The sequence below is a fragment of the Crocuta crocuta genome, unplaced genomic scaffold, assembly GCF_008692635.1.
Source record: "Crocuta crocuta isolate KB4526 unplaced genomic scaffold, BGI_CrCroc_1.0 scaffold119, whole genome shotgun sequence".
Lineage (NCBI taxonomy): Eukaryota > Metazoa > Chordata > Mammalia > Carnivora > Hyaenidae > Crocuta > Crocuta crocuta.
Window position 1 is genome coordinate 4978110 of NW_027551562.1, and position 25750 is coordinate 5003859.

The following is a 25750-nucleotide window of genomic DNA, read 5'->3' on the forward strand; positions in this document are numbered from 1 at the left end:
AGATGTCCCAAATCAGTACTGCCAGGCGTCCGTGTCTCCCGGGTGGAAGAGAATCCTCTCCTTGTCCCTTCCAGTCTGTCGTGCCTGCTGATCTTCCTTCACTCGTGGCCGCGTCACTCTGGCGTCTCCCTCCGCCTGCGTGTTGACCTCTGTCACATCTGTCCTTGATCTCCACTGGCTTCCCTCTTCCCAGTGATGGTGTTTAGGACCTGTCTGGACAACCAGGGCACTCTTCCCATCTAAGATTCGTACCTGATCGTCAGCTCTGCAAAGGCCCTTTTCCTAAAGAAGGCAACAACAGTCACAGAACGAACGTCCTGGGCAGAGAGCGTAGAGAAGAGAGCACGCCCAGTGCCGCTGTTGAGGATGTGTCTTAGGGGTGCTGTGTTCCTTAAGCCACATGTACTGTTTTTACAGAAGATAATTTCTAATGTAGTTGTCACGTGTTGAGTTCAGCTGAAAGTGTTAGGACCAGATGAGGGCAGACGCTCTCCGTTCTGTGGAGTCCAGTGTCTGGGGACACCACAGTCCACCCAGAAGAGAATGTGTTCCTCTTGATGACGGCAAATACACTGATTGCATTCAAAGCCTCTCCACTGACTTGACAGGTCGTGTTCTCTGACACCCCGGTGTTAGTGTGCAGCGGGGTAGCGGCTGTTGGGTGCTAGGCTCCGGGCAGAGCTTTCTCGCCTCCATTTGGTTTGTGGGCTTCCATGGTGCCAGCTCTTTCAAAGACTCTGCTTTTTACAGTGTAAGATTCACATTCTTAGAAGAGGTACTCAAAGCCTTTCTGTACTTTTTCTTCAGACCTCGCTCCAGAGAGTCTTTATTGAGTACGCCGCCCTGTTCCCTGTGTGTCCAGCCCTAGTCTGGAAACTGCCTGCTCCACGCAGTTGGAGCTCACTCCCTTCATACCTTCGTCCGCATTGCTCACTGCTCCTCCGCGCACAGCGCTCTGTCCTCTCTCAGCCCCTCACCTGTTTGCATCCTACTCATCTTTGCGTCTCAGACCCAAACACATTTTAACAAACACATTGCGTCTACTATTGAGGACTTTTCTAAGCACTTTATAGATAATAACTAGGTCAAGCCTCATAACAGTCGTGTGAGGTGGGCACTATTGTGTTAACTCCCCATTTTACAAACGAGGACAGTGATCACTTGCCCCAGGCCAGGCAGACAGTGACCTGGAGAGCCTGACTGGGTGCCGGCAGCCTGGCTGCAAGTCCATGCATCTCCCCTTTTGATCCTCCCCTTGCATTTTCATCTGCAATCCGTTTCTTCCATCCATTCTCCCGCTGCACTTCTTCCATAGAACTTTGATTCTGTCACTTACACTGTATTCATACTGCAGCACATGATGGCACCTTTTGTTTTTATAGGGTTACTTTTATTTATTTTATTTTTAATGTTTGCTTATTTTTGAGAGAGAGAGAGAGAGACAGGGTGTGTATGGGAGAGGGGCAGAGAGCGAGAGAGAGAGACACACACAGAATCTGAAGCAGGCTCCAGGCTCTGAGCTGTCAGCATAGAACCTGACATGGGGCTCGAACTCGGGATGGTGAGGTCTTGACCTGAGCCGAAGTCGGCTGCCTAACCGACCGAGCCACCCAGGTGCTCCCATGATGGCACTTTTAATACAAGCTATGATGAAAGTACTTTTATTTATTTTTTTTTACTACTTTTTCTCATTAAATCACATATCATAACTTGTGCATCTCACATAATAAAAATAAATGGATGTGGAAACTAGAATGGAAAATTATAACCACCGCAAGGGTAAGGTCAGTACACAAGAGTGTGGGTACAGTCGTGGAGATGGTCTTCAAATTGTGCTTTGAGCTTCCTTGTAGCCAAAGCTGAGGAAGACGTGGTTATGGAATTCACTGTGTCTAAATATCTAAAAAAGTAATAAAAGACAAACACACTCATTAAAGCCCAGTGCTTCCCAGTCCTGAAACTTGTGAGAAATGTCTCCAGTGCCCAGTCCTCAGTAGATCTTGGCCATAGCCAGCCCTTCCATAATGCCATTTTGCTTCTACCTCTAAAATAAGTCTGATTTCATTAATCACCTCTCCCACCTCCCTCATCTCGCCACACCGCTCTTCCAGTTTCCATTACAGTCTTAGTGACGGGCTAAAATCAAAGTAGATTTTGTCTTCTCCCTGCCTCAGTTTCTTCGGCGGCTCTCTTCGCTGTTACAAGAACACCCAAATTTCCTGCCGTGCTCGGTGACAGGCGCACCATCGTCGGGCACTCTCCCCACCCTTTCTGACCTTGTGGTTTTCTGTGCTGTGGCCAGGCTGCCCTCCTTCCTACCTGGCAAACTGGCCAAGCTTATTTCCCTCCCAGGCCCTTGGCATTCACTACTCCGGCTCACACCCCCTCCCCGGGACACCCGATGGTAGGCAGACACGGGCACCGTGTCCGAGAGGCCTTGCTGGTCGCCTTGTTCAGAGTCTCCATCCCCCAGTCCCAGAGCTGGTCTGCAGCATCCAGTCTGGGTTCCTTAGCTTTTTCCAGACTGAACTCTACCCTTCTTACCTGCTCACTTTTTCATTGCTTACTCCTCATTGTGATGTAAACCTGTAAGGGTTCTTAGTGTCCTCAACCTGGCCCAAAGTAGTCACTCGGTAAGTAACTGTTAGGTGAGTCCAGGACAAAAGCAGGCCCTTTAGGCTCCTTCTGGTCAAGTGTTGATCATTCAGAGTATTTTGTGTTAATGTAATTCGCTGTCACCTGACCCAGTGCACGAGGGGATTAGCATTGCAGGGGTGGTCACGTGGTTCTCCCCAGGTTGGGATTTCAGAGCAGAAGCAGTTATTATGGAGTCTTCAGGAATGTTCCCCACTGTTACCACTTCGGGATGCTTTTCTGCCGAAAGATGTAAATGCTCTAAAATTAAATCCTGCAGTGGGAAGTGATCAGTGTTTTAATAAAACCTTTCATTTCAGTCTTAAATGAGAGAACTAAACTTACACCTATTTTAACTTAGGAGGTCAGGAAGCTTCTTTGCTTCCAGGCCACCCTGCTCAGGGCCTCCAGAAACCTGCCATAGACGCCCCCTCCCTAGCTCTTTGCACAGACCCCAGCACAGAAGGAAGCCGTGGGTGGAGTTGGGGCCGCTCCAGGCAGCACACATTTGGCCCCGTCTTCTCCGTGCTGGCCGCTGGCGGGCTGGGCTGGGCAGTCTTGAACCCGCGGGGATGCTCCCTTTCATCCCTACCTCACTGCAGCTGGCTCATTCTGTGCTGCCTTTGCTCTGACCTTTAGTCTGGCCACGTGGCCCTTCCCCCAAGTAGCAGGCAGTCTTCTCCTCCTGCATTTGACACCAGAAACAGCAGGAAGAAGACTGGACCCGGCAGATGAAGCCTGCCTTTCTGACTAGCGAACTTATTTGTCAGTAGTGGGTGCTGGACATGGCGGCCTTGACCTGGTGCGCAGCTGACACAGTCACTGCCGCCTTTTGTAAGCTCTTATTCAGCTGGGCGAATTTTCAGCTCTGGTTTCTGTACGTTTCACCTGCCCCTTTCCCTCTTCTCTTTCGTGGACCAAAGCTCCACGTTAAATCTTACGATTGTACTTCCCAAACTGTATGGCCGAGGTGCTGGGGGCTGCAGCTGACCCCCAGGGCCGGCCACGGGACTTGACCCTTTCCCGAGAGCCCCATGCAGTCTTCAGCGTCTCTTAGACACTGCGTGAGCTGTCCGCTTCAGGAGATTGTTGGCAGTTTCGATGTTAGATTGTTCTCCATGATGTCCTGTCCTTGTAAAGCCTGCATCTTAGCAGTTGCTGACTGACATATGAAGTGGCCACAGTTGCTCTACCCACAGACCACTACGTAACCTCCAGACACGGGGTCTGGTGTGACACTGGCACTTGCCTTTCCACATCCACATTGATTTTCACGTGGTTTCACTGTTTAAAAATCAACCGTGAATGATGTCACAGATGCTAAAGATTGTTTTAGTGGTTGAAAATGATTTTCCCTCACAGTGTGTCAAGTTATGGGAATTGTTATCAGGAAAACCAAATAGTTAATATAAGGGTGCTAAATATCTCCTCAGTATATGATATGGTTTAGATTAATCTACCAATTAAAAAGTTCTTTTTTAAAAATAAAGTGTTTATTTTTGAGAGAGCACAAGTGGGAGAGGAGTGGGGGGAGGGAGGCTGGGGATCCGAAGTGGGCTCTGTGCTGACAGGCTGTGAACTCACGAACCACAGATCATGACTTGAGCTGAAGTTGGACACTCAGCCGACTGAGCCACCCAGGTGCCCCAAAAGTCCTTCTTATTGATTAAGGAAAGGGTGAGTATAGGCAATTGACAATATATTTATTTTTCTGCTAGCCCAAATTATAGATATTTCAGTTACAACAAAACAAAATGAAACAAACAAACAAAAACTTACTTGGGATTAAATTTAAATAGAAAGCACTTGCCTTCTTAGGACATTCTACCATTAAACTGTCAGAACAGAAGTCACCTTCCTCTCCTTCCTTCTGGTTTAATAGAAACCTGGGCATTGGTACATGACACTTGTGCCCCACTTCCCAGGCAGAGGATCCTAGAGAGCTTTCCTGGGAAGTGAGTCTCTCTGCTTTCCTTGCCATAAGGTCCACCACATTTCTCCTGCTGAGCCGCTCCCTCCTTCGTCAGGATCCACTGGCTTTTTGTTCCAGGGGTGCCTGATGGTGTATCAGTGCGTGGCCACAGTGAGGCCAATTCAGGGGAAACGAAAGGAGAAACCGTGTGGTTTCTTTTCACATCATTTTAATAGGCTTTGGGAAGACACAAACCAAGGCAAATAATGTTGTAAGTAGTGCGAGAACTTCCGACAAGAGCTCGTAAGTCCGAGGCAGCAGGGACGGGCAGGGAAGAGCAGCCGCGCATGGTTCTCCTGGTTAGGGTGTGGCCCACCACGTCGGCCTAAGGTGGGATAAACCACATTCCTGTCGGCTTCAGGGCCAGCCAGAGGAAGGCTTCTGACCCCCCTGTTTGCCAGCCGAGTTTTTCTGACCATAATGTTGGACAAGATGTACTGAGAAGCCAAGGTGTTTTCAGGCAGATGGGATCTGGCGAGTATGTTCCTGAGTAGTGGGATCACCTCCCACACAGCCGGGGTCCCGGAGGTTTTAACACCTTCCTTCCTCTTTGAAAATCAGTCAGTCCATTCCTGTGGTCAGGTCATTTCTTTGAGCATTTTCTGTGACTGTGATTGACGTTATAGCGGTGGCTAAGTCATCATTTTGACATCAGGCAGGCTAACAAGTGTAAGTCAGAGAAACAGGTAATTAAGACAGAGTGGCACTATAGGGGTGGGGGATGTGAAAGCAAGTGCCGTGGAAATAGAAATGAGGGCACAAGTAATTTTCAATGGGGAATGTGGGTATAAACAACCCAGGGCGGAGGTAAAGAAATTAGGCAGGAGACTGTCAGAGGGAAGTCATCCGGCAGAGGGGCCAAGACCGGAAAGCAGAAAAGATGAGGACTGTTAGCTTGGAGTTAGAGTGTGGCTTGGTGGCTCTTTCAATCTGTATGGCCTCCGGGAATTCTCCCTGGCTAAGCCCTGGTTTCTTTCCTTGGCTGTAAAATGGAGTTAGAACACTGAGCACACACTAATCCAAACCCTGGTTGTTTTTGTCAAGCCCAAACCATGCCGTAATTTCTTTTTTGATTATTCAAAATGATTCCACACTGTAAGTTACTTTTGTTTTTAAACTATTTATTTATCTTTAAATTCCCATTCAAGTTACGTAGCATATAGCGCAACAATGATTTCAGGAGTAGATTCCTTAATGTCCCTTAACTCATTTAAACCATTCCCTCTTCCCACAACCCCTCCATCAACCCTCTGTTTATTCTCCATATTTAAGAGTCTCTTATGTTTTTCCCCTCCCTGTTTTTATATTAGTTTTGCTTCCCTTCCCTTATGTTCATTTGTTTTGTATTTTAAAGTCCTCATATGAGTGAAGTCCTATGGATATTTGTCTTTGACTAATTTCGCTTAGCATAATACCCTCTAGTTCCATCCACATAGTTGCAAATGGCAAGATTTCATTCTTTTTGATTGTAGAGTAATACTCCATTGTGTGTATGTGTGTATATACACGTGTATATATATGTGTGTATACCGCATCTTCTTTATCCATTCATCCATTGATGGACAGTTGGCCTCTTTCCACACTTCAGCTATCGTTGATAGTGCTGCTCTAAACATTGGGGTGCATGTGCCCCTTCAAAACAGCACACCTGTATCCCTTGGATAAATACCTAGTAGTGCAATTGCTGGGTCGTAGGATAGTTCTATTTTTAATTTTTTGAGGTACCTCCGTATTGTTTTCCAGAGTGGCTGCACCAGTTCACATTCCCACCAGCTGTGCAAAAGGGTTCCCCTTTCTCCACATCCTTGCCAACCTCTGTTGTTGCATGAGTTGTTAATGTTAGCCATTCTGACAGGTGAAACGTGGTATCTCATTGTGGTTTTGATTTGTATTTCCCTGATGATGAGTGACATTGAAAATTTTTTCATGTGTCGCTTGGCCATCTGAATGTCTTCTTTGGAGAAGTGTCTATTTATCTCTTTTGCCCATTTCTTCACTGGATAATTTGTTTATTGGCTGTTGAGTTTGATAAGTTCTTTATAGATTTTGGATGCTAACGATTTATCTGATATGTCGCTTACAGATATCTTCTCCCATTCTGTCGATTGCCTTTTAGTTTTGTTGATTGTTTCCTTCGCTGTGTGGAAGCTTTATATTTTGATAAGGTCCCAATAGTTCATTTTGGCTTTGGTTTCCCTTGCGTCCAGAGAGGTGTTGAGTAAGAAGTTGCTGTAGCCGAAGTCATAGAGGTTTTTGCCTGCTTTCTACTCTAGGATTTTGATGGCTTCCTGTCTTACATTTAGGTCTTTTATCCATTGAGTTTATTTTTGTGTATGGTGTATGAAAATGGTGTATGTGTACCATTATGTATATGGTCCAAGTTCATTTTTCTGCATGTTGCTGTCCAGTTTTCCCAGCACCATTTGCTGAAGAGACTGTCTTTATTCCATTGGATATTCTTGCCTGCTTTGTCACAGACTAGTTGGCCATATGTTTGTGGGTCCATTTCTGGGTTCTCTCTTCTGTTCCATTGATCTGAGTGTCTCTTTTTGTACCAGTACCATACTGTCTTCGTGATTACAGCTTTGTAATAATAGCTTGAAGTCCAGGATCATGATGCCTCCAGCATTGGTTTTCCTTTTCGAGATTGCTTTGGCTTTGTGGGGTCTTTTCTGGTTTCACACAAATTTTAGGATTGCTTCTTCTAGCTCTGTGAAGAATACTGCTGTTATTTTGATAGGGATTCCGACAGGTTGAATTCTTACGGAGAACCTTGGGCAAAGTACACATTAAACTCTTTCATTATCAATTCATTGTCATCAGAGAGGAAAAAGACTTGCCCTGCATCGCCCCAGAAATAGGGCTATTATTTAGAAATGTTAGACTTTTACTATTTTTATTTTTAAATAAAGAAGAAAAGTAAAAACATGCCAACAGTCAAAACTGGAAGACAATGACGGGCTTCAGAGTAAAGAGTGAGCTCTCCATCTTCAGGGGCATACATCACTGGATGGAAGAGAAGATAAACACATTTCTTGTACTTTATAAGAAGTTTTGCTTCTCACACACTGTCTTATATTGTGAATAATTGTAATAATAACCAGTTGGTAACCTCTTGGAGAGAAAACAAATTGCCTTAGATTTATTTTATACTCTGTACATTGTAGGACAGTGAGACAGTTGCCCATGAAACTTTTTAAAATTGGAGACCGGATGGATCATAGAACAAAGAAAAGTGGTAACCATTGGGTTTCATAACAGGTCTGTAACTTCTGGTAACAAACCAGGAGCCACAGCACTTGAGAGCTTCTTGCAAATGCAGGATGTGAGTCCCCAGCCTAGACCTACCGACTCCAGCTCTGCCCTGACACAGGTCCTTGGGTGATGAGGGTGCTCAGGACGTGTGTGAAGTGCTGCCCTGGAAACATTTCCATTCATCCCTAAAGGTGCCAAGAGTACAGGCTGCCAGAGGCTTTTGGAACCTTCAGTCTTCATTGGCTCTGACATTTCTCTTGCACATTCTGAGGGGTTATAACTGCAGGCTGTGCTCCCTGTTTCCTTTTATCCAGCCTTTCTCACTCATCAACCCCTGGCGAGAAGGAAGAGTCTCAGAATGATGAAGCTTCACTCTTAGAAAACCACAGGGATGAAGAAAAGTTGTCGATGAGTTTGTTTAGGGAGTCTGTCGGAGAACTAAATTCTCTCTCCGCTCGCCAGTGCATCGGGGCCTGGGCCTCTGATGGTAGCTCTCGGGGCAGGTTTGCTTCCCGCTGGGATACCCATGGGCCAAACTAGGACGCTGCTGTTGGCTCCCTCGGGCAAACTAGGACGCTGCTGTTGGCTCCCTCGGGCACGTGGCCTGTGATGAGCCGGGGCCGGCTTCCTCGCCCAGGGCTGAGGTCGCCAATTCACTGTTTCGCCCTGTACTTTTCGTTCCTCGTAAGGTTTATGGCCAAAAACCACACAGGATGGCAGTGTGTGGTTGCGCTCTTTCTCTCCCAGTCTGCGTCATCGCGGCTAAGTGCGTTTAGGGTACACAGGTGCCGGTGCTACCTGTGTGATGGGCTGTCCCTTCGTCTGCTCTCGTCCTCTGCTAAGCAGCCAAACGGAGGGGTCAGGACTCCAATTCAGACTCCAAGTGGAAACCTCATAATAATTACACTTACTACATGCCTGTGTTCGGTTAGGCACTTTATATACCACGGTCAACCTCACGACTGTCTGCAAGAGCTAGATGTCATTGACGCTGTTTTACAGGCAGAAAGCTGGGGCTCAGCAACTGACTGACAGTAGACTTGAGATTACAGACATGTTGGAACGCTTTTCCATCACATCTTAAAACCTGTAAATAGGGGCGCCTGGGTGGCTTAGTCGGTTAAGCGTCCGACTTTCGCTTAGGTCATGATCTCGCGGTTCATGGGTTCGAGCCCCGCGTCGGGCTCTGTGCTGACTGCCAGCTCAGAGCCTGGAGCCTGTCTCAGTCTGTGACTCCCTCTCTCTCTGATCCTCCCCTGCTCATGCTGTCGCTTTCTTTCTCTCCTAGAAATAAATAAAAAACTTAAAAAAAAAAAAACCTGTAAATAATGTAGAGGTTGATCTATAGATTATCAATCTATAAATAATTAGTTCCTGATTAGTCAGCCTTTGTATTCAGTCCTTCAAAGCACTATTCCCACAAAAGGTCCTGTTGACAAACCTTTCTAGGCTGTTTTCCATGTTTGCGTTTCAAACCAGAAACTGGGGCCACGCTGCAGAAGAAGGCAGACAGGGAGAACCGTGACAGTCAGACCTCATGGTCTACTCATGACACTTTGTGTTCAGACGTGTGATCTTCCTGCTTTCCCGTGAGCCTCGTTCTGATCAGTGTAACAGCCTGATTTTATCAATTTGAACCACGTTTTGTAGTAAACAATTAATAAGCCCCCACCGGTGATCAGGATCTCTTCCCTGTCCCTGCGTCAGCGGTGCTGCTGGGGAGCTGTACGCGGAGCTGCCTTCTAGCATGTGTGCGTCCTCTGCAGCCTACGGGGCTCTGACGTTTGCGCCTTTTCCCTCACATCCTCCTCTCACCGGAGGGAGCCTGGCTTAAAGGCACACAGTTCTGGAATGTCGTACACCTAAACATGAATCTTCAGGGGCGCCAGACTGGCTCAGTCAGTGGAGTGCATATGCCGTTCTTGATCTCAGGGTCATGAGTTCGAGCCCTACGTCGAGTATAGAGATAATAAATAAATAAATATTTTTAAAAAAGGAATCTTCTAAGGATCTTTCATAGATGAGTATCAAGAGCTACATATATCAAATGATTTGTCAGAGATTCTATTACAGATATTTTAGTGTGATTCCATATACCCCAAAGGTACATAAACACAGTGTTGATAATGCTGGGAAAGAATTATGAGCTTCTCAAATATATAAATTTATGTCTTTCAATTTGATGGAAACCATAAATTTCTAGATTCAGAAAATCTGATGAATATTTTGTGATCCATGTGCTAACTTGGATGGCAGGAATGGGGTCTTAGATAAGGAAGCAGGAGCCTTAATTACTTTGAATATACTCAGATTAAATGAAATATCACACGGGAATTTGATGTACTGTATGTAGAAATTATTCTTTAATCACATTGAACATTTTTCTAGATATACACTGGGTATAAAAAGATGCGTAACACTATAGAAATGATAATGTCATCATCATTGCTGTTCAGAGTGATTGGAATTTACATGCACTGTTGATCTTGATTGAGTAGGAGATGTGGTAGGTACTTTGTGTGTCCTGTGTCGTGTTCCTGCCCAGTACCACTAAGAAACAGGGTGTGTAACTCAACTTGGCAGTGGAAGAAACTGGCTTGGAAAGTTCAGACTATTGAGTAGTTTGAATATTAGCTGGAAGACCGAAGTTAAGCCAGTAAGTACAGTCAGAAATCGAATTCGGATCTGACTTCAGTGTGCTTTCTCTTGACTACCACTTTTACACTACCAATTTTTATGGCCTAGGACGAACAGAGAAAGGCCTAATTTCCAATACTTATAAAAGGAATAATATAAGTTACCTAAGGGTGAAAAAGGCTTTTAGACTTTGCATCTTTTTGATGGCCTTAAAGTTTCGAGAAGTGCTGGCCAGGTGTTTTGTAAGATGACCCTCATTTAGGATTGGTCTGATTTTTTTCTCAAGATGAGCGTGGCATTAGGGTTTTGGAGAACAAAAACCACAAAGGTGAAGTGTCATTTTCATCACATGCCGAGGGTTCATACTGTCCACATGACATAATACTGCTGATGTTGCCCTGGTACCTGGGCGGAGGGCATGCTTGTTAGCTTTTCCCACTTACAGTCACTCCCCTGCCCCCCTTTCAGGGGTGGAATATCTACATAAATTATCGGAAGATTTTTCTGTTCTCTCGCATCATTATTTTAGTCATTTTGTTTATGTTAGTGTGGACTTATGCATATTTGTAGATTTTATACATTCGGTTAAAATCCACTACTGCTTTTTTTTTTTTTACTCAGAATGTTTCAGCTTCGGCCATTGGGAGTTCTTTCAGTTGGCTCCTCCCTGCTCCTTTCACATGCCCTCCTAATTCTTTTTGTTGGCTATTTATCTATTTGTTTGTTTACTTATTTTCCATTTGTTTACTTATTTTCAACTACTTCCTTACTGTTTTTTAACAGGGTTTTTTTATGTGTTTATTTTGACAGAGAGAAAGTATGTGCATAAGCAGACAGTGGGGGAAGAGAGAGAGAGAGGAAGAGAGAGAGTAAGAGAGAGAGAGAGATTGAGAGAGAGAGAGAATCCCAAGCAAGCTTCCCGTCAGCACAGAGCCCAGTGCAGGGCTCGAACTCAGAAACTGTGAGATCATGACCTGAGCCAAAGCCAAGTCAGACGCTTGCCTGACTGGCACCCAGGTGCCCGAGCGTTCCCTACTTTCTGCTCTACAAGTTGCTGCAGCAGTATCCGGGGTACTTTCTGCTCCAGTCCTGGAATCAGCCATTTCTCCAAGGAGCCGTGGCTCCTGTTATTGGAGATGGTGGCAGGGACACGGTCTGGGGGCTGACTCTGCTTGCTGCTGCTGGGATGGCCTTGCGTCCAGGCCCTCTTAGCTGTCAGAGCGAGGAAANAAAATCTGTGCATATTTCTGTGTGTGACTGTCTGTATCTGTAGTAAATGAATCGAGTTCATACTGATGTGTCCAATTCCAATCCATTACCTTATTGCTCATTCTAGCCTCTTCCCCTTGCTTATCTGTAACCTTCTCTCCAACACAGGAGGCGTGGCTTACATCCACCATCCAGTGTGCATGCGTAGTGTCTCAGAACCATGCGCACACCTGCACCCCTCCTCATGGGAAATAACTCTGTCACCTAGAGCAGTACTGCCATACAGTTTCTTTTGCCTTTAATCTTAGAAATGTCACTCATTTTTAAATTTATTTTTCTTCTCAACTTCATAAAGGTGTTGTTGTTTTGTTTTATTTTTAAGTTTATTTTGAGAGAGAGAGAGAGAGCAAGTGAGCAGGGAGGGTGCAGAGAGAGATGGAGAGAGAATTCCAAGCAGACTCCGTGAGGAGCCTGACTCAGGGCTCAATCTCACAAACCACAAAATCATAACCTGAGCCAAAATCAAGAGTCCAGTGCTCAACTGACTGAGCCACCAGGCACCCCCATAAGGGTGTTTTATATGTTTTTAATACAGTTCTATGTTTTTAATACAGTTCAAATGTTTTGTCACATTTAGCATTCTATCCTAGGACCCTCAATTTCTTAGATAATATATATATTTTTTAGGTTTCATACATTAAAGTTCACTCTGTGATATAAAGTTTTGTGGGTTTTGATAAATTCTTTGTCACCTATCTGCCGTTTCAGCATCCTGCCGGATAGTTTCAACCCCCTAAAATGTTCCTACTGCTTCACCTGCTCTGCCTTCCCTTCTCCCCGGAACCTGTGTCAGCCACTGATTCTTTTTTTTTTTTTTTTTAAACTTAACCAGTGTAGTTTCTTTTCCAGTACGTCATAGAATTGGAATCATACCATATGTTGTCTTTTGAGACTGGATTCTTTCATATAGAAACAGACATTTTAGATTCATCTGTATCTTCTCCTGGTTTGTGAGCTCATTTCTCGTATTGACAAATAATACCCCATTGTATGCATGCAGCCCACCTTTCTTATCCATTCACCTCTCCCCTCCCCCCCCAGTCAGGGAAAATCTTTCATTGATTCACTTGAGTTCATACAGGTTAAACAAAACTCCTAGATACGAGCTTTTCTCAAGAAGATCCTTGTTTTTCTTTTCAATACTTTTCCCATCAAAATAAATGATAAAATATCAAACATTTTTTAAAAATACATAATTTATGACCAAGTTAGCTACCATGCAGTGTGTACAGTGTGCTATTGGCTTTGGGGGTAGAGTCCTATGATTCATCACGTACATACAGCATCCAGTGCTCATCCCAGCAAGTGCCCTCCTCAGTGCCCATCTCCCATTTTCCCTGCCCCCTTGTCCCCTCCCCCCACCATCAACCCTCAGTTTGTTCTCTTTATTGAAGAGTCGCTTATGGTTTGCCTCCCTCTCTGTTTGTACGACCCAGCAGTAGCACTGCTAGGAATTTACCCAAAGGATACAGAAACGCTGAGGCATAGGGGCACGTGCACCCCAGTGTTCATAGCAGCACTATCAACAATAGCCAAAACATGGAAAGAGCCCAAATGTCCATCAACTGACGAATGGATAAAGAAGATGTGGTAGATATATACACAATGGAGTAACACTACTTGGCAATGAGAAAGAATGAAATCTTGCCATTTGCAACAACGTGGACGGAACTGGAGGGTGTTACGCGGAGTGAAATAAGTCAGTCAGAGAAAGACAGATACATGTTTTCATTCATATGTGGAAGTTGAGCAACTTAACAGAAGACCATGGAGCAAGGGAAGGGGAAAAAGCTGTCCATTCACCTCTTGAAGGGCATAAAGCTGCAGTAAACATTCCTGTGCAGGTTTTTGTGTGGAAGTAAGTTTTCAGATCAGGTGGTCAGTACCTAGGAATACAGTTGCCAGATTGTGTGGTGAGATCTCATGTAGCTTTGTAAGAAGGTGCCAGACTGTCTTCCTAAGTGGCTGTCCTCTTCTGCGTGCCCACCAGCAATGCACAAGAACACCTTTCCTTCACATCCTCACCATCACTGGTATATCTGGTTTCCTTTGATTTTAGTTATTCTGATAGATATGTTTTAATTTGCAGTTCCCTAATGACAAATGATGTAGAACATTTGGTTATTTGGCATCTGTATAACTTCAGTGGGCATTCTGTTCTTTTGCCCATTTTTTAACTGGGTTTTCTTATTATTGAGCTTTAAAAAGTTCTTTATACATTTTGGATACAGTTTTTTCCAGATACATGTTTTGCAAATATTTTCTCCTTTTCTATGACTTGTCTCTTCATCTCTTAACAGTGTCTTTGTCAGAACAGAAATTTTTAATTTTAAAAAAGTCCAATTTACCGATTTTTATTTCATAGATTACACTTTTCATATTGTATCCTAAAGCTCGTCATCAAACCAAAGTCACATTCATGTCTTCTGAGTTTTCTTCTATAAGTTTTATATTTTACATTTAGGTGTAAAATCCATTTTGAACAGAGAGGGAGGCAAACCATAAGAGACTCTTAAATACAGAGAACAAACTGAGGGTTGATGGGGGGCCAGGGGATAGGGGAGAGTGGGTGATGGGCATTGGGGAGGGCACTTGTTGGGATGCGCACTGGGTGTTGTATGTAAGCGATGCACCATGGGAATCTACCCCCAAAACCAAGAGCATACTGTACACACTGTATGTTAGCTAGCCTGACAGTACGTTATATTTTTTTAAGAGAAGTAAACAAAATCCATTTTGAAGTAATTTTTATGAAAGATGTGTGTAGGTTCTTTTCTCTCTTTTCCTTTTTTCTTTTTTCGTGCATGCGTGTGTGTGTGTGTGTGTGTGTGTGGCATATGGATATCCATTTGTTCTTGCACCATTTGTTGAAAAGACTGGTTTCTCCATTGATTGGTCTCTGCTCCGTTGTCAGTAGTCACTTGAGTACATTTCCGTGGATCAATGTCAGGGCTGTTTTTTGTTCCATTGTTCTGTGGGTCTGTTTTTTCCATTAATACTTACTTCTTGATTACTGTAGCTTTATAATAAGCCCTGAAATCAGATAACTGTGCGTCCCCCAGCATTTTCTTCTTTGGCAGCATGCTGTCTGTCCTGGGTCTTTTGTCTTTCTATGCATCCTCTAGAACATGTTGTCAATCTCCCACGTAGCTCTCTGGGATTTTGATTGGGATTACTCTGAGTCTGTAGGTCAAGCTGGGAAAAACTGGCCACTGAACGGTATGGACTCTAACAACCATTAAGCAGGGGATAGTTCTCCTTTGATTTATTTCATCACAGTTTTCTGGTTTTCTACATAGCACAGTTGTATGTATTTGTTAGATTTGTACCAAAACATTTCTTTTGTTGCTTTACTAAGTGTTAAGATGTGTCTTTTAAAGACTTTATTATTTTAGAGCAATTTTAGGTCCAGAGTAAAGTTGATAGGAAGGTATAGAGATTTCCCATAGACCCCTTGCTCATAGGCCACTTGCCTGCACACACGTATAGGAAAATATGAAACATTTCACAAATTGGGATGTTGTTCTCAAGCAGGGGCCATGCTAATCTGCTCTGGATTGTTCCAGTTTTAGAATATATCTTGCAAAAATGAGTACTATAAAATTATGTTTTAATTTCAAGTTTTAGTTGTTAATTGCTGGTATACAGTATATATTGTTGACTTATTAGCTTTGTGTTCCAAGACCTTGTTTTTATGCTTATTAATAAGCTCTAGGAGGGGGCACCTGGGTGGCTCAGTCAGTTAAGCATCTGACTCTTGATTTCAGCCCAGGTCATGATCTTGCAGTCATAAGATCGAGCCCTGGATTCATTTTCTCTCTCTCTCTGTCTCTCTCTCTCACTCTCTCTGCCTCTCCTCTGTTCACACATGTGTGCATGCATTCACTCTCTCCCACAAATAAATAAATAAACGTTTTGAAAAATAAGCTCTAAGAGTTTTTGTTTGCTTGCTTGCTTTGTTTTATTTTGTTATGGTTGATTCTTTGGGGATTTTCACATAGAAATGATGTCACCTGTAACTAAAATTTTATTTCTTCTTCCACAATCTTACAAGTTTTATTCCTTTTTCTTATTGAATTAGGACTTTCAATACAATTTGAACAAGAGTGGTAAAAGTGGCCATCCTTGCCTTGTTCCCAGTCCAAAGGGGAAAGCATTCAGCTTCTCACCATTCAGTATGATAGTAGCTGTAGGTTTTTGTAGATTTTTTTCGACTTGAAGAAATTTTCCTCTCTTCCTACTTTGTTGATTTTTTTCATGAATGGTATTACATTTTGTTAGATGCTTTTTCTGCTCTTTATGATTATATGATTCGTTTTTTCTTAAGTCTTGTTGATGTGGTAGATCACATTGGTTTCCTAGTATGGAAGCAGCCTCACATACTGGGAATAAATCCCACTTAGTCATGATTTATAATTTTTTAATATATTGTTGGATTTAATTTGCTACTATTTTTGAAGAATTGTACACTTTTGTTCTTGAAGAGATAATGATTTATGGATTTTTCCCCCCATTTCATAATGTCTCTAATGGCTTTTGTTATTAGGGAGTCTTATCCTTGTTTCCCCCTTGGATAATATATGTCTTCCTGGGGAGGTCAGATACCAGCTAGGCCAGTCCTGTGGTATCCTCCCTAGACCCCCTTGGTTCCCCCATCCAACCCTTTGGCCAGTTGTGGCTCTCAGAGGGGTCTTAGAAGAAAGATCTTGAGAGGTACCTCCTACAGCGGTCCCCACCAGGGTTCAGGGCTAAGCCTAGATGACTTACACCTATCCTCCCAGTTGGCCCCGTCTCTGATTAGTAATGCAGGAATAATTTTCAGGAGGCACTTGCAATGACCAGCCTCATCGAAGGAGTTAAGGAAGTATTTCCTCTGATTTTTACTTTCTGGAAGAGATTGTAGAGAACTGATATTATTTCTTTCTTTAAGATATGAATGAATTCATTCACCAGTGAAACCATAAGGGCTTGGTGCTTTTTTTTTTTTTTTGGAAAGACTGTTGCTCTTTTTATTAAAGTTCTTTAATATCCACTTGTAGGATTTGGTTATTTGTATATTTCAAGGAACTAGTGCATTTCATCTCAGTTAACACATTTGTGGGCCTAGAATTGTTTATAATCTTCCTTTACTATCCTTTAATGTCCTTGAGGTCAATAGTGATGACCGCACTTTCACTTCTAATACTGTTTATTTTTGTTGTTTAGCATATCTAGAAGCTTATCAGTTTTATTGAACCTTTCAAAGAACCAGCTTTTGGTTTTGTTAATTTTCTCTGTTAAGTCTTTAGCTATGTATTTGCTGTCCCAATAAAACTAAAGAAGGAGCTGGGACCTATGCAGGCAACCATGTTATTTAGGACAGTTCCCTTTACTTGAGAGACATTGTCCGTGGGATCAGGCCAAATCTTTATTCTCTGTTGTAGCCTCATTTTTCTGTCATCTCTTCATAGGCCTTGCACATTTTCTCAGGTTTTTGCCTTTTTGAGCTATTCTCAGTACAGCCTCCTTCCTTCCTCTCTGACTTGAAATCTCGTATTTTATGTTAGAAATACATAAATGCATATGTTGAATTCTACTTTAGAAAATATCTGTTTATTCAACTTGAGAATGGTATTTTAAATTACTCTGTGGCAGATACATTATTTGGGAAGGTACATTTAATTTTCTCTTTCATGGAACTCTGATGTATAATTTGGCCCCTAGCTTTAGCTAGCTCTATGTTCTCAGTTTGAAGATCTCTCTAGCCTCAGTTTCCTTGTTGATAGATAAGCAGAATACAGCAACCTCATAGTGTTAGCATAGAGGTTGGATGTGACCCTGGCCTGGGCCCTCAGTGGCTACAGCCTTCCCAGATGTCATAGCTTCCTACCCAGTATTTTAGCCAGAAATTGAGTCTTGGGGTTTCTTTGATGTTATTACATCTATCGCTGCTGGATAAGCTGCCTAAATGACTTGGCTTCCTTCTAGTAGACAGCAGTCTCTCATTTGCTTTAGTTTTTACTTCACATGTGATGTCCTTGTTTCTTCTTACAGAAATATGGAACATTGATTTTCCTGAGGTATAAATGCATGTGAACTGTGGAATGGTAGAGAATATGATGAATACTGCTGACGTGACCCTCTTGCTTACAGGGGAAGGGGCGGAGTCACAGCCCGGCCGGTTGGAGTTGGTGTACCACGAGGGACGCCGGCTTCCAGAGGAGTCCTTTCCACCCGAGGGCCCGTGAGTCGGGGAAGAGGGCTTCTCACTCCCAGAGCAAGAGGAGTGCCCCCAACCGGGTACAGACCTCCGCCACCACCCCCGACACAAGAGACCTATGGAGATTATGTAAGTGACCGTGTCACACGGTGCTTTGCCCATCTGATTGACCCCAGCCCCACATGGTGTTGCATGTTGTCACCAGTGCCCTCCCTTACCTTGTTGTGGTTCCCGAACATTCCACCAGAGTCCAGCAAACATTATTGAGTGCTAAATAAGGTGTGGTACTTGAAGGATAAGAAATGAAAAAGAAATAATCTCTTTGACCAGGTAGCTTACTCTAAGATAGGGAAGATGAATGTGGGCAGTGGGAAGATTCAGGACCGGGATCAAGGAGACATGTTTTCCAGGACTTCAAAGTAACATTTGTTTATATTCCACTCCAGATTGCCTCTGAGTGATCCAGTCATTTAAAAAATAATCACCTCTATATACCAAGTTGTTTTTACCCTGAAGTGTTTCCTCTTATTAAGGGCTGCTGCTGAATACGGATTCTTATTGAAATGTTTTTCAGCAAAGAAAACAAAAGTCCCCAATTTTTTTTATATTAATGCAAATCAGTTTTTCCACTTACCATTCAATAATTCTTTGATACGGTTCACAGACTTACTTAACATAAGAGAGAAAAATATATCCGTGAAAACTGGGTGGAGGGGAAGGGCAGAGGAGTTTTTTAGTAAGAATACAACCTTCTCTGGGATTCTTCCTCTGACCCCCCCGAGTTTAACATAAATAAAGAAAATAAGTAGTGGATGGAAGTTTCTTATTACTGGTTGAAAGTATTCAAGAAAAAAATAGATGAGCTCTTGTCAAGGGAGAAGTAGTGAGAGGGCGAAACGCAAGAGCCGAGGGGTGTTCATGTGTTACGTCAGGGGTCTCTTGCTGGGTGCTGGGCACCTCTCTGCACGGTGTCTGGAAGGCTGCCTCAACTCTCCGGGCCGCAGACCACGTCTGCAGCTTGTCCACAGCCACTGGAAAGACCAGTCTTGCCTTGGGTGAACTGAACTTTTTGTAATTCCCTGAATATGCTGTGTCCCCTCAGGCTTCCAGACCTTTCCTCGTGCTGCTTTCTCTGCCTAGAATCTCATCTCATACTCCCTGTAGGTCTCTCTAGACCTAGCTCAGCTCTCATGAGGGGAGTTCAGAGGAGGTAGGAGCTGACGTATGGAGTGTAACTGCTGGAGTCACGTGTCTCTCCCGCCTACACTATGACTTCCGGGGTGCAGGGCTGCTTAGCTTCCATCTCTCTACCCTGGCAGAGCAGATCCTGGAACTCCACGAATTCTACTTAACAAATAAATCCCATAATGCTTTCGCCATTTTGCTGTTCAGTTGGAGAGGGATGTGGCCTCCACTTCCTCTCCTTGTTTTCCTTACAGTTTGACATGTTCCTGTTTCCTAACATTCTGACCAAACTGACAATAATAATCATGCCTCCAGCTCAAACACAGAGTCTCTTGCAAATAGCAGACACCGCAAAGGGAAGGAAGTGCTGTTCGTTGTCTTTGAGTAGGGCCGGTGTCTGCTGTTTCCCAGCTTACGGTGAGTTCTCTTAGGTTTGGATTAATGTGGGTCTGGCCGGGTGGAGCTGCCGTGATTGTCAGGCGGAGGGTGTGCAAGGCCTGGCGCCGGGCCCACTGCACCGTTGTGGGGAGCGAGTCAGGCAAGGTGCTTGCGTGGCTTCACAGTCACGTTTCAGAAAGAGCTGTTGCCTTCTTCCCACACATTAGTTCACCTTTCCACTCAGTAAGACCATGTAAACGGGACTCAGGTCCTGTCTCTTGGTGTGTCCACCTCGTGAGTCTAGGATGAAATTTAGGGGCACCTGGGTGTCTCAGCCTGTTAAGCATCTTGACTCTTAATTTTGCTTCAGGTCATGATCTCATGGTTCGTGAGATCGAGCCCCGCGTCAGGCTCCATGTTGGCAGCGTGGAGACTGTCTGAGATCCTCCCCCTCACTTTCTGCCCCTTCCCTGCCTGTGCTCACTCGAGCTCTTTTTTTCTGTCAAAATAAATAATTTTTTTAAGAAACATTTTCTAGAATGAAATTAGATAAATACAAATAAACATTTCTTAGAAGATTCCAAGTCTAGGGGAGAAAGGGGAGGGGAGACTTTAAGACACTTGTTTTTTGTTTTTTTGTTTTCTATTTGTAGCTCTGAGTTTTATTGATAAATGAATGATGGGAAAGGCATCACAACGATTGATCTGAAAAGTACCGTGTTGCGGTAGTCCACCCCCCTTCCCTTCACCCCAGTGGATGATGGGACAGTGGCCGTGCAGAAGGGCACGTGTGTGCTTGCAGGGGCAGACGGGCTGGAGAGCCAGTAGGAGGAAGGCGGCCTTCACTGTCCGGGTGCCCCCTCGCCTGGCACGAGCGCGTGCAGGCACGGGGCCGCCGTTCTGCCACATGGCAGTGTTGCCTCCAAATAACCGACGGCCACGTTTGCCATCTTGCTTGGAATTTCTCTGGAGTGTGCTGTAGGTGGTGGAGTAGGGCACACGCACAAAAGAAATACGGCTGACGCTTGACCAGCACAGGTTCGAGCTGTGTGGGTCCACCCATGTGTGGATTTTTCTGATAATTACAGTACATTATTATGAATGTATTTTCTCTTCCTTATTATTTTCTTAATACTTTCTTTTCTCTGGGCTACTTTATTGTAAGAGTACAGTACATAATACATACAACATACAAAATGTGTTAATCATTTATGTAATGGGTAAGGCTTCTGGTCAGCAGTAGGCTGTTTATTAATAGTTAGGTTTTTAAATTTTTTTTTTAATGTTTATATATTTTTGAGAGAGAGAGAGAGAGTGCGAGCAGGGGAGGGACAGAGGGAGATGGAGACAGAATCTGAAGCACCTCCAGGCTCTGACCTGTCAGCACAGAGCCCAGTGCGGGGCTTGAACTCATGAATCATGAGATCATGACCTGAGCCGAAGTCAGATGCTTAAATGACCGAGCCACCCAAGTGCCCCCACTCACTAGGGTTTTGGGTGGTCAGATGTTACACACATATTTTCATCTGCATGGGGTCAAGGCTGCTTACCTCACATTGTTCAAGGGTCAGCCGTACTATCACAAGTATACTCTCTTCCTCAAGTTGAATTACTGCCATCAAGAGTTTAGATTATGTGCTATACCTTTCCCTCTTTTTTTTTTATTACTTTTTTTTAAATGTTTATTTTTGAGAGAGAGAGACAGCGTGAGCAGGGCAGGAGCAGAGAGAGAAAAGACACAGAATCCGAAGCAGGCTCCAGGCTCCAAGCTGTCAGCATAGAGCCCAACGTGAGGCTCGAACCTAAGAGCCATGAGATCATGACCTGAGCCAAAGTCAGATGCTCAACTGACTGAGCCCCCCAGATCCCCCTATACCTTTCCCTCTTAATTTCTGTCTGTCACGCCTAGGAACACTGACTGAAGTTAATAGCCAAGAGCAAAGATTTTCCATGTCACCTAGCACTTCACAAGCCCTCTGCACCGTTACAATGGAAGCTTCAGTACCGGAACACTATACCCACAAACAGTGTTGGAAGCTGGCGTGAGGCAGAGACAGACTCCTTGCCTCACCCCTCACCTCTCTCATCTCAGTACCTCCACCTCTCTGGTGTGTGATGTTGACCCCTCTTGGTTTCCTGACCTGACTTGAACTTAATTTCTTACTCCCAGTCGTTCTAAATAGAGCTTTGCGACACCTGGCATATTTCCAGACGTTGGCCATTGGTCCTGTTTGAAATCCTGAAGATTAATCACAACTTGCTTAGCTTTGGAGCATGGGAAGGGGGAAACAATCGTAACTGTAAAAAAGAAAATGTGTTTGCTTGTAGGATTTTTGGATTAGGTGGGTGCACTGAAAGATACCCAACTTAGAAAGCATAGGATCCTGTAACCCCCTGAAATAGTTATTCATTCATGTGACAAGTGGGAAAGTTGAAGTTGATCTTCAAAATAATTATCCCATTGAACTGGAATGATCATCAATTAGCTTCTGACCTCCATGAGAGTACGGATCCCTCGCTTACCATTCGCTTTTATATTCCCAGCACCTAGTGTGCATCTGGCACATAGGAAGCCTTTAATAACTATTTGCTGAATGAATGAATGTTCTCAAGACTGAGTTTTAAAAAATTGCCACAGTATGGAGAACCCACCCCAGATGCCTCCTGTGTCGTTTTCATTTTTACTCATTTAGCAATTTATAGAAAACTCAATTATTAGCAGATAACTCTATAGTGCAACCATCAGTTAGTATACGTCTGTTTCTCAGAAGATTATAAAGTTCTGGAGAAAACACTGTGTCTCTTAACTGATGTCTAGACACTAGCATATAGCATAGTTTTTGGCACAAATCTTTACGGGAGTAGAGCTCTGCCAGCTTTTCCTAACGAGGGTCACCAGTGATCTTTTCCCGGTCATTGCTGTAACCGTCCAGCGGGAAGAAGTATGATAGCTGGCCTTTGAGAAAACATCTTGCCTCAGTTCTCCTTGTCTTCTGGTGCTCAACTAGCTGTTACAGGTACCAAAGAGAGAAGACGAGTGTAGCTCCTGAAAGTCGTAGAGTAACATACAATAAATCTCCTCTCAGTAGAAGAATGAACTTTCCGGAGTGATGTGATATTTAATGAGAAACTACTCTCCACACGGCACTTTCATGTATGTCATGTCATGTTCTCATGGCCGCTCAGTGAGATATCAGGATCCCATTGTACAAGTGAGAACTTAAGGCTGGGGAAGTTAAGTGTCTTGCCCAAAGTCGCATAGGTGATTGGAGGCACCAATGCGGGATTCAGAATTCAAGGCCCGTCGTCTATCCCCAGCAGTCAGCGTTTTGTTAAAAACGACTCCCTACCAGCTGGGATTATAGGCTGTTCTCATCTTTGGAGAAGAATGCGGCACGTTGCCCTCCTTGGAGTGTGGGGCTGCTGGGTGACCATATTAGGTGACCCTGGGGCCCCTTGCAGGGTAATCAGCCCCTGTCTTAAGCTACCTTAGGTAGATTAATGGAAATTGAGAATAATTATGAAGAACAGGCTGGGGTTAGGATTTGTAAAAATAATCAACAGCAATATTCTATTTATTGGCAAAAAGAAAAATAGTATTTTCTTTAAGAGTTTCAGAGCGTCTGCAGCTCTCTAATATAAAGACTTGTCATTCCTTGGGAACTCAGAAGTGCAATTTTTAAAGTCCTCCTTGCAGTACAGTCATAACGATAACTGTTTTATTTCTATGAAATTGTTTGGCTATATCTAACCAATTCAATTTGCTTTTCATTGTAACTGCCATTTAACATTTATTGTTGGAGGCGTCGTGTCCAGAATAAAAGGCAAAAATCCTATCAGTTGCTCATTTAAACAAAAAAGAGGGTAAAATCCTGTTTGTTCAGATCCTGCCACAGCTGCCGCTCCTTCGAGAAAACACGCATGTTGGTCCCGAAAACCCTCCATGCCCATCAGAGCCCGTGCCCTGCAGCGAGGGGATTCCAGCTTCCTGTTAGGCTCAGAACCTCCATGAATGGTGTAGTTACCGAGTTTAGCGAGTGGATGCAGTGCCCCTGTTGTAAGAATAGGCCTGATTGTCCCGAGTGAGAAAGCCCGATAATTTGAAGGTATTTCCTTGTCGGGATGTGCCTACTGAAATTTGATGTTTCTCACGGTGTGTTTGTGAAGATATTTGATCCTTTATAATGTCATCTGAGCTGACTCTTCTCCATCACCGTCCCTGTCACTGCATATTCCCTGAGTATGTGTCCTTGAGAAGGACATCCATGAGCAAGTAAATTTGTTGGGCTGTGAAAGATTTTTGTGACAAGAGGTAGCCACTTGTATACAACAGGCCAGCTAACCATCGGTGAGACCAGATCCTTCTGTCCGTGAGGGCTGGTCTTTTAAGAATAACTCTAAGCAGACAAGACAATTCAATATGATTAGCTTTTTTTCTTCCAGAAAAGGAGAAAACAGATAATGGATGTGTTTTTAGCTATTTGAGTATAAATTGGGACCTTCTGCTCCACTTCTAACTTAGTAAAATTAGACAGAATTACTGTAACTTCTCATCTCGTCTTTGAGAACAAGAAGCACCTCTTCCCCAAAATGACATTGATTCATTACTTGTGTCCAAATAATTAAATAACTGACAAAGTCATTAGTATGACCCAGAATATATTCAAAGAGAGCACTTTAACAGTTCAAGACGCTGGTGTAATTTCATGGAAAGACGTGTGTGATGTGTCCTGGCAGAGCCCAATTTACATATGAATTTCGAGAATGAAACCGTTCTTGATAAATTACTTTAGGCTCCATGTGCAAAGCAAACACACAGTCAGAATAGGTGCATGTTCTGCAAACACTCCGTATCTTCTACTGTCTCTGAAAAATGTCGTCTGTCCCCATGATTTCAGCCAACATTTATATGTTAATAACGACCGGATCTGAATCTCCAACCCAGACCTCTCCCTTGCCCGCCCTCCAGCATCCGCTTCGCATGTCCTCCTCTCCATGCATGCACACGGCACCGTCCCGGCTGGGTCTGGGCCAGCGCCGAGGCACGCGGGGGCTCCGGGCTCCCGTCCCCGGGCTCCGGGCTCCGTCCCCGGGCTCCAGGCTCCAGGTTCCCGCCCCCGGGTTTACCCCCGTGCACCGTCTTTACCCCCGTGATCAGACAGTAAGCCAGGCCTTCTCGCGTCTGTATGGCTGTTTGGTCTCCAGCCCCTTGTTTCCCTCCTTCAGAGACCTCCCTCCCTCGCAGAGGCCAGGCCACCCCGGTGGATGACGGCAGTCCCTTCTCCCTTGTATGCTTACAGTGCTTGTCTTCATGGCTCACTTAGCGCTGCCTTTAAATCTCTGTACTCTCTTCTGTACTGCTTGTTCAGATGGACACACAGATGCACGCGCAGACGTGTTGACGACTGCCGTAGCCTGCTAAGCGGCACCTCTGCTGAGAGCCTTGTCCTAGCTCTGGTTCCTTCCCTTAAACAACACACGAGTCGCACTACTCCTAGAGCACCTTCTAGTATCCTAGTCTGATAATGCTGCTGCCTCCCCAGCTCCAGAACGTAACAGCTGGTTTAGAATTTTAAAAGGGTAAATTTGAGATTCTGCTAAGTGATATCCAAAGGCCTTTTTTGTTGTTGTTGTTGATGTTTATTATTGAGACTGAGAGAACAGAGCATGAGCAGGGGAGGGTCAGAGAGAGAGGGAGACACAGAATCTGAAACAGGCTCCAGGCTCTGAGCTGTCAGCACAGAGCCCGACGCGGGGCTTGAACCCACGAACCGTGAGGTCATGACGTGAGCCGAAGTCGGATGCTCAACCGACTGAGCCACCCAGGCGCCCCCGAAGGCCTTCCTGAGTGTCCTGTATGACTGTTCAGCCTCCCAACCCTCTGCCGACCCCACATGATCGTTTTACGTTCTGTTGATCTCTGCTGTGGTTCCCTGAGCACAGCAGGGTCCCGAGCCCACATTGCTTTGCGCGTGCTGTGGATTCTCTTTGAATGCCTTTCTTGTTTTGTGCACGCAAGCTCTTTTTACCGTTTAGTCGTCAGTGGTGCAGCCTTCCTGGTCCCAGCCAGACACTGTGAGTAGCATCTTTGGTGACTTTTCACCCACCTCTATGTCTGTCCCCAGTAGACTGTGGATTTCTTTAGGGCAGTAACTGTCTTTTCTTTTTCTATCTCTTCTCTTCCTCCTCCCCTCCCCTCCTCCCCTCCCCTCTCCTCCTCC

The 25750-nt window shown here is 44.4% G+C and overlaps 1 protein-coding gene and 1 non-coding gene across 4 annotated transcripts in view; one reads left to right on the plus strand and one right to left on the minus strand.

The window, feature by feature from the left end:
* Positions 1-25750, plus strand: part of KHDRBS3 (KH RNA binding domain containing, signal transduction associated 3) — a 180677-nt gene that overhangs the window by 99878 nt on the left and 55049 nt on the right. For all 3 annotated transcript variants that reach the window (XM_077749986.1, XM_077749987.1, XM_077749988.1), the window contains exon 6: positions 17900-18095. In XM_077749986.1, coding sequence (XP_077606112.1) covers positions 17900-18095 — 196 coding nt within the window. The remainder of the gene's footprint in view (positions 1-17899; positions 18096-25750) is intronic.
* On the minus strand, positions 15257-15360 carry LOC144219928 (U6 spliceosomal RNA). Its single transcript, XR_013331543.1, has one exon. It is a non-coding gene; the product is annotated as a U6 spliceosomal RNA (small nuclear RNA).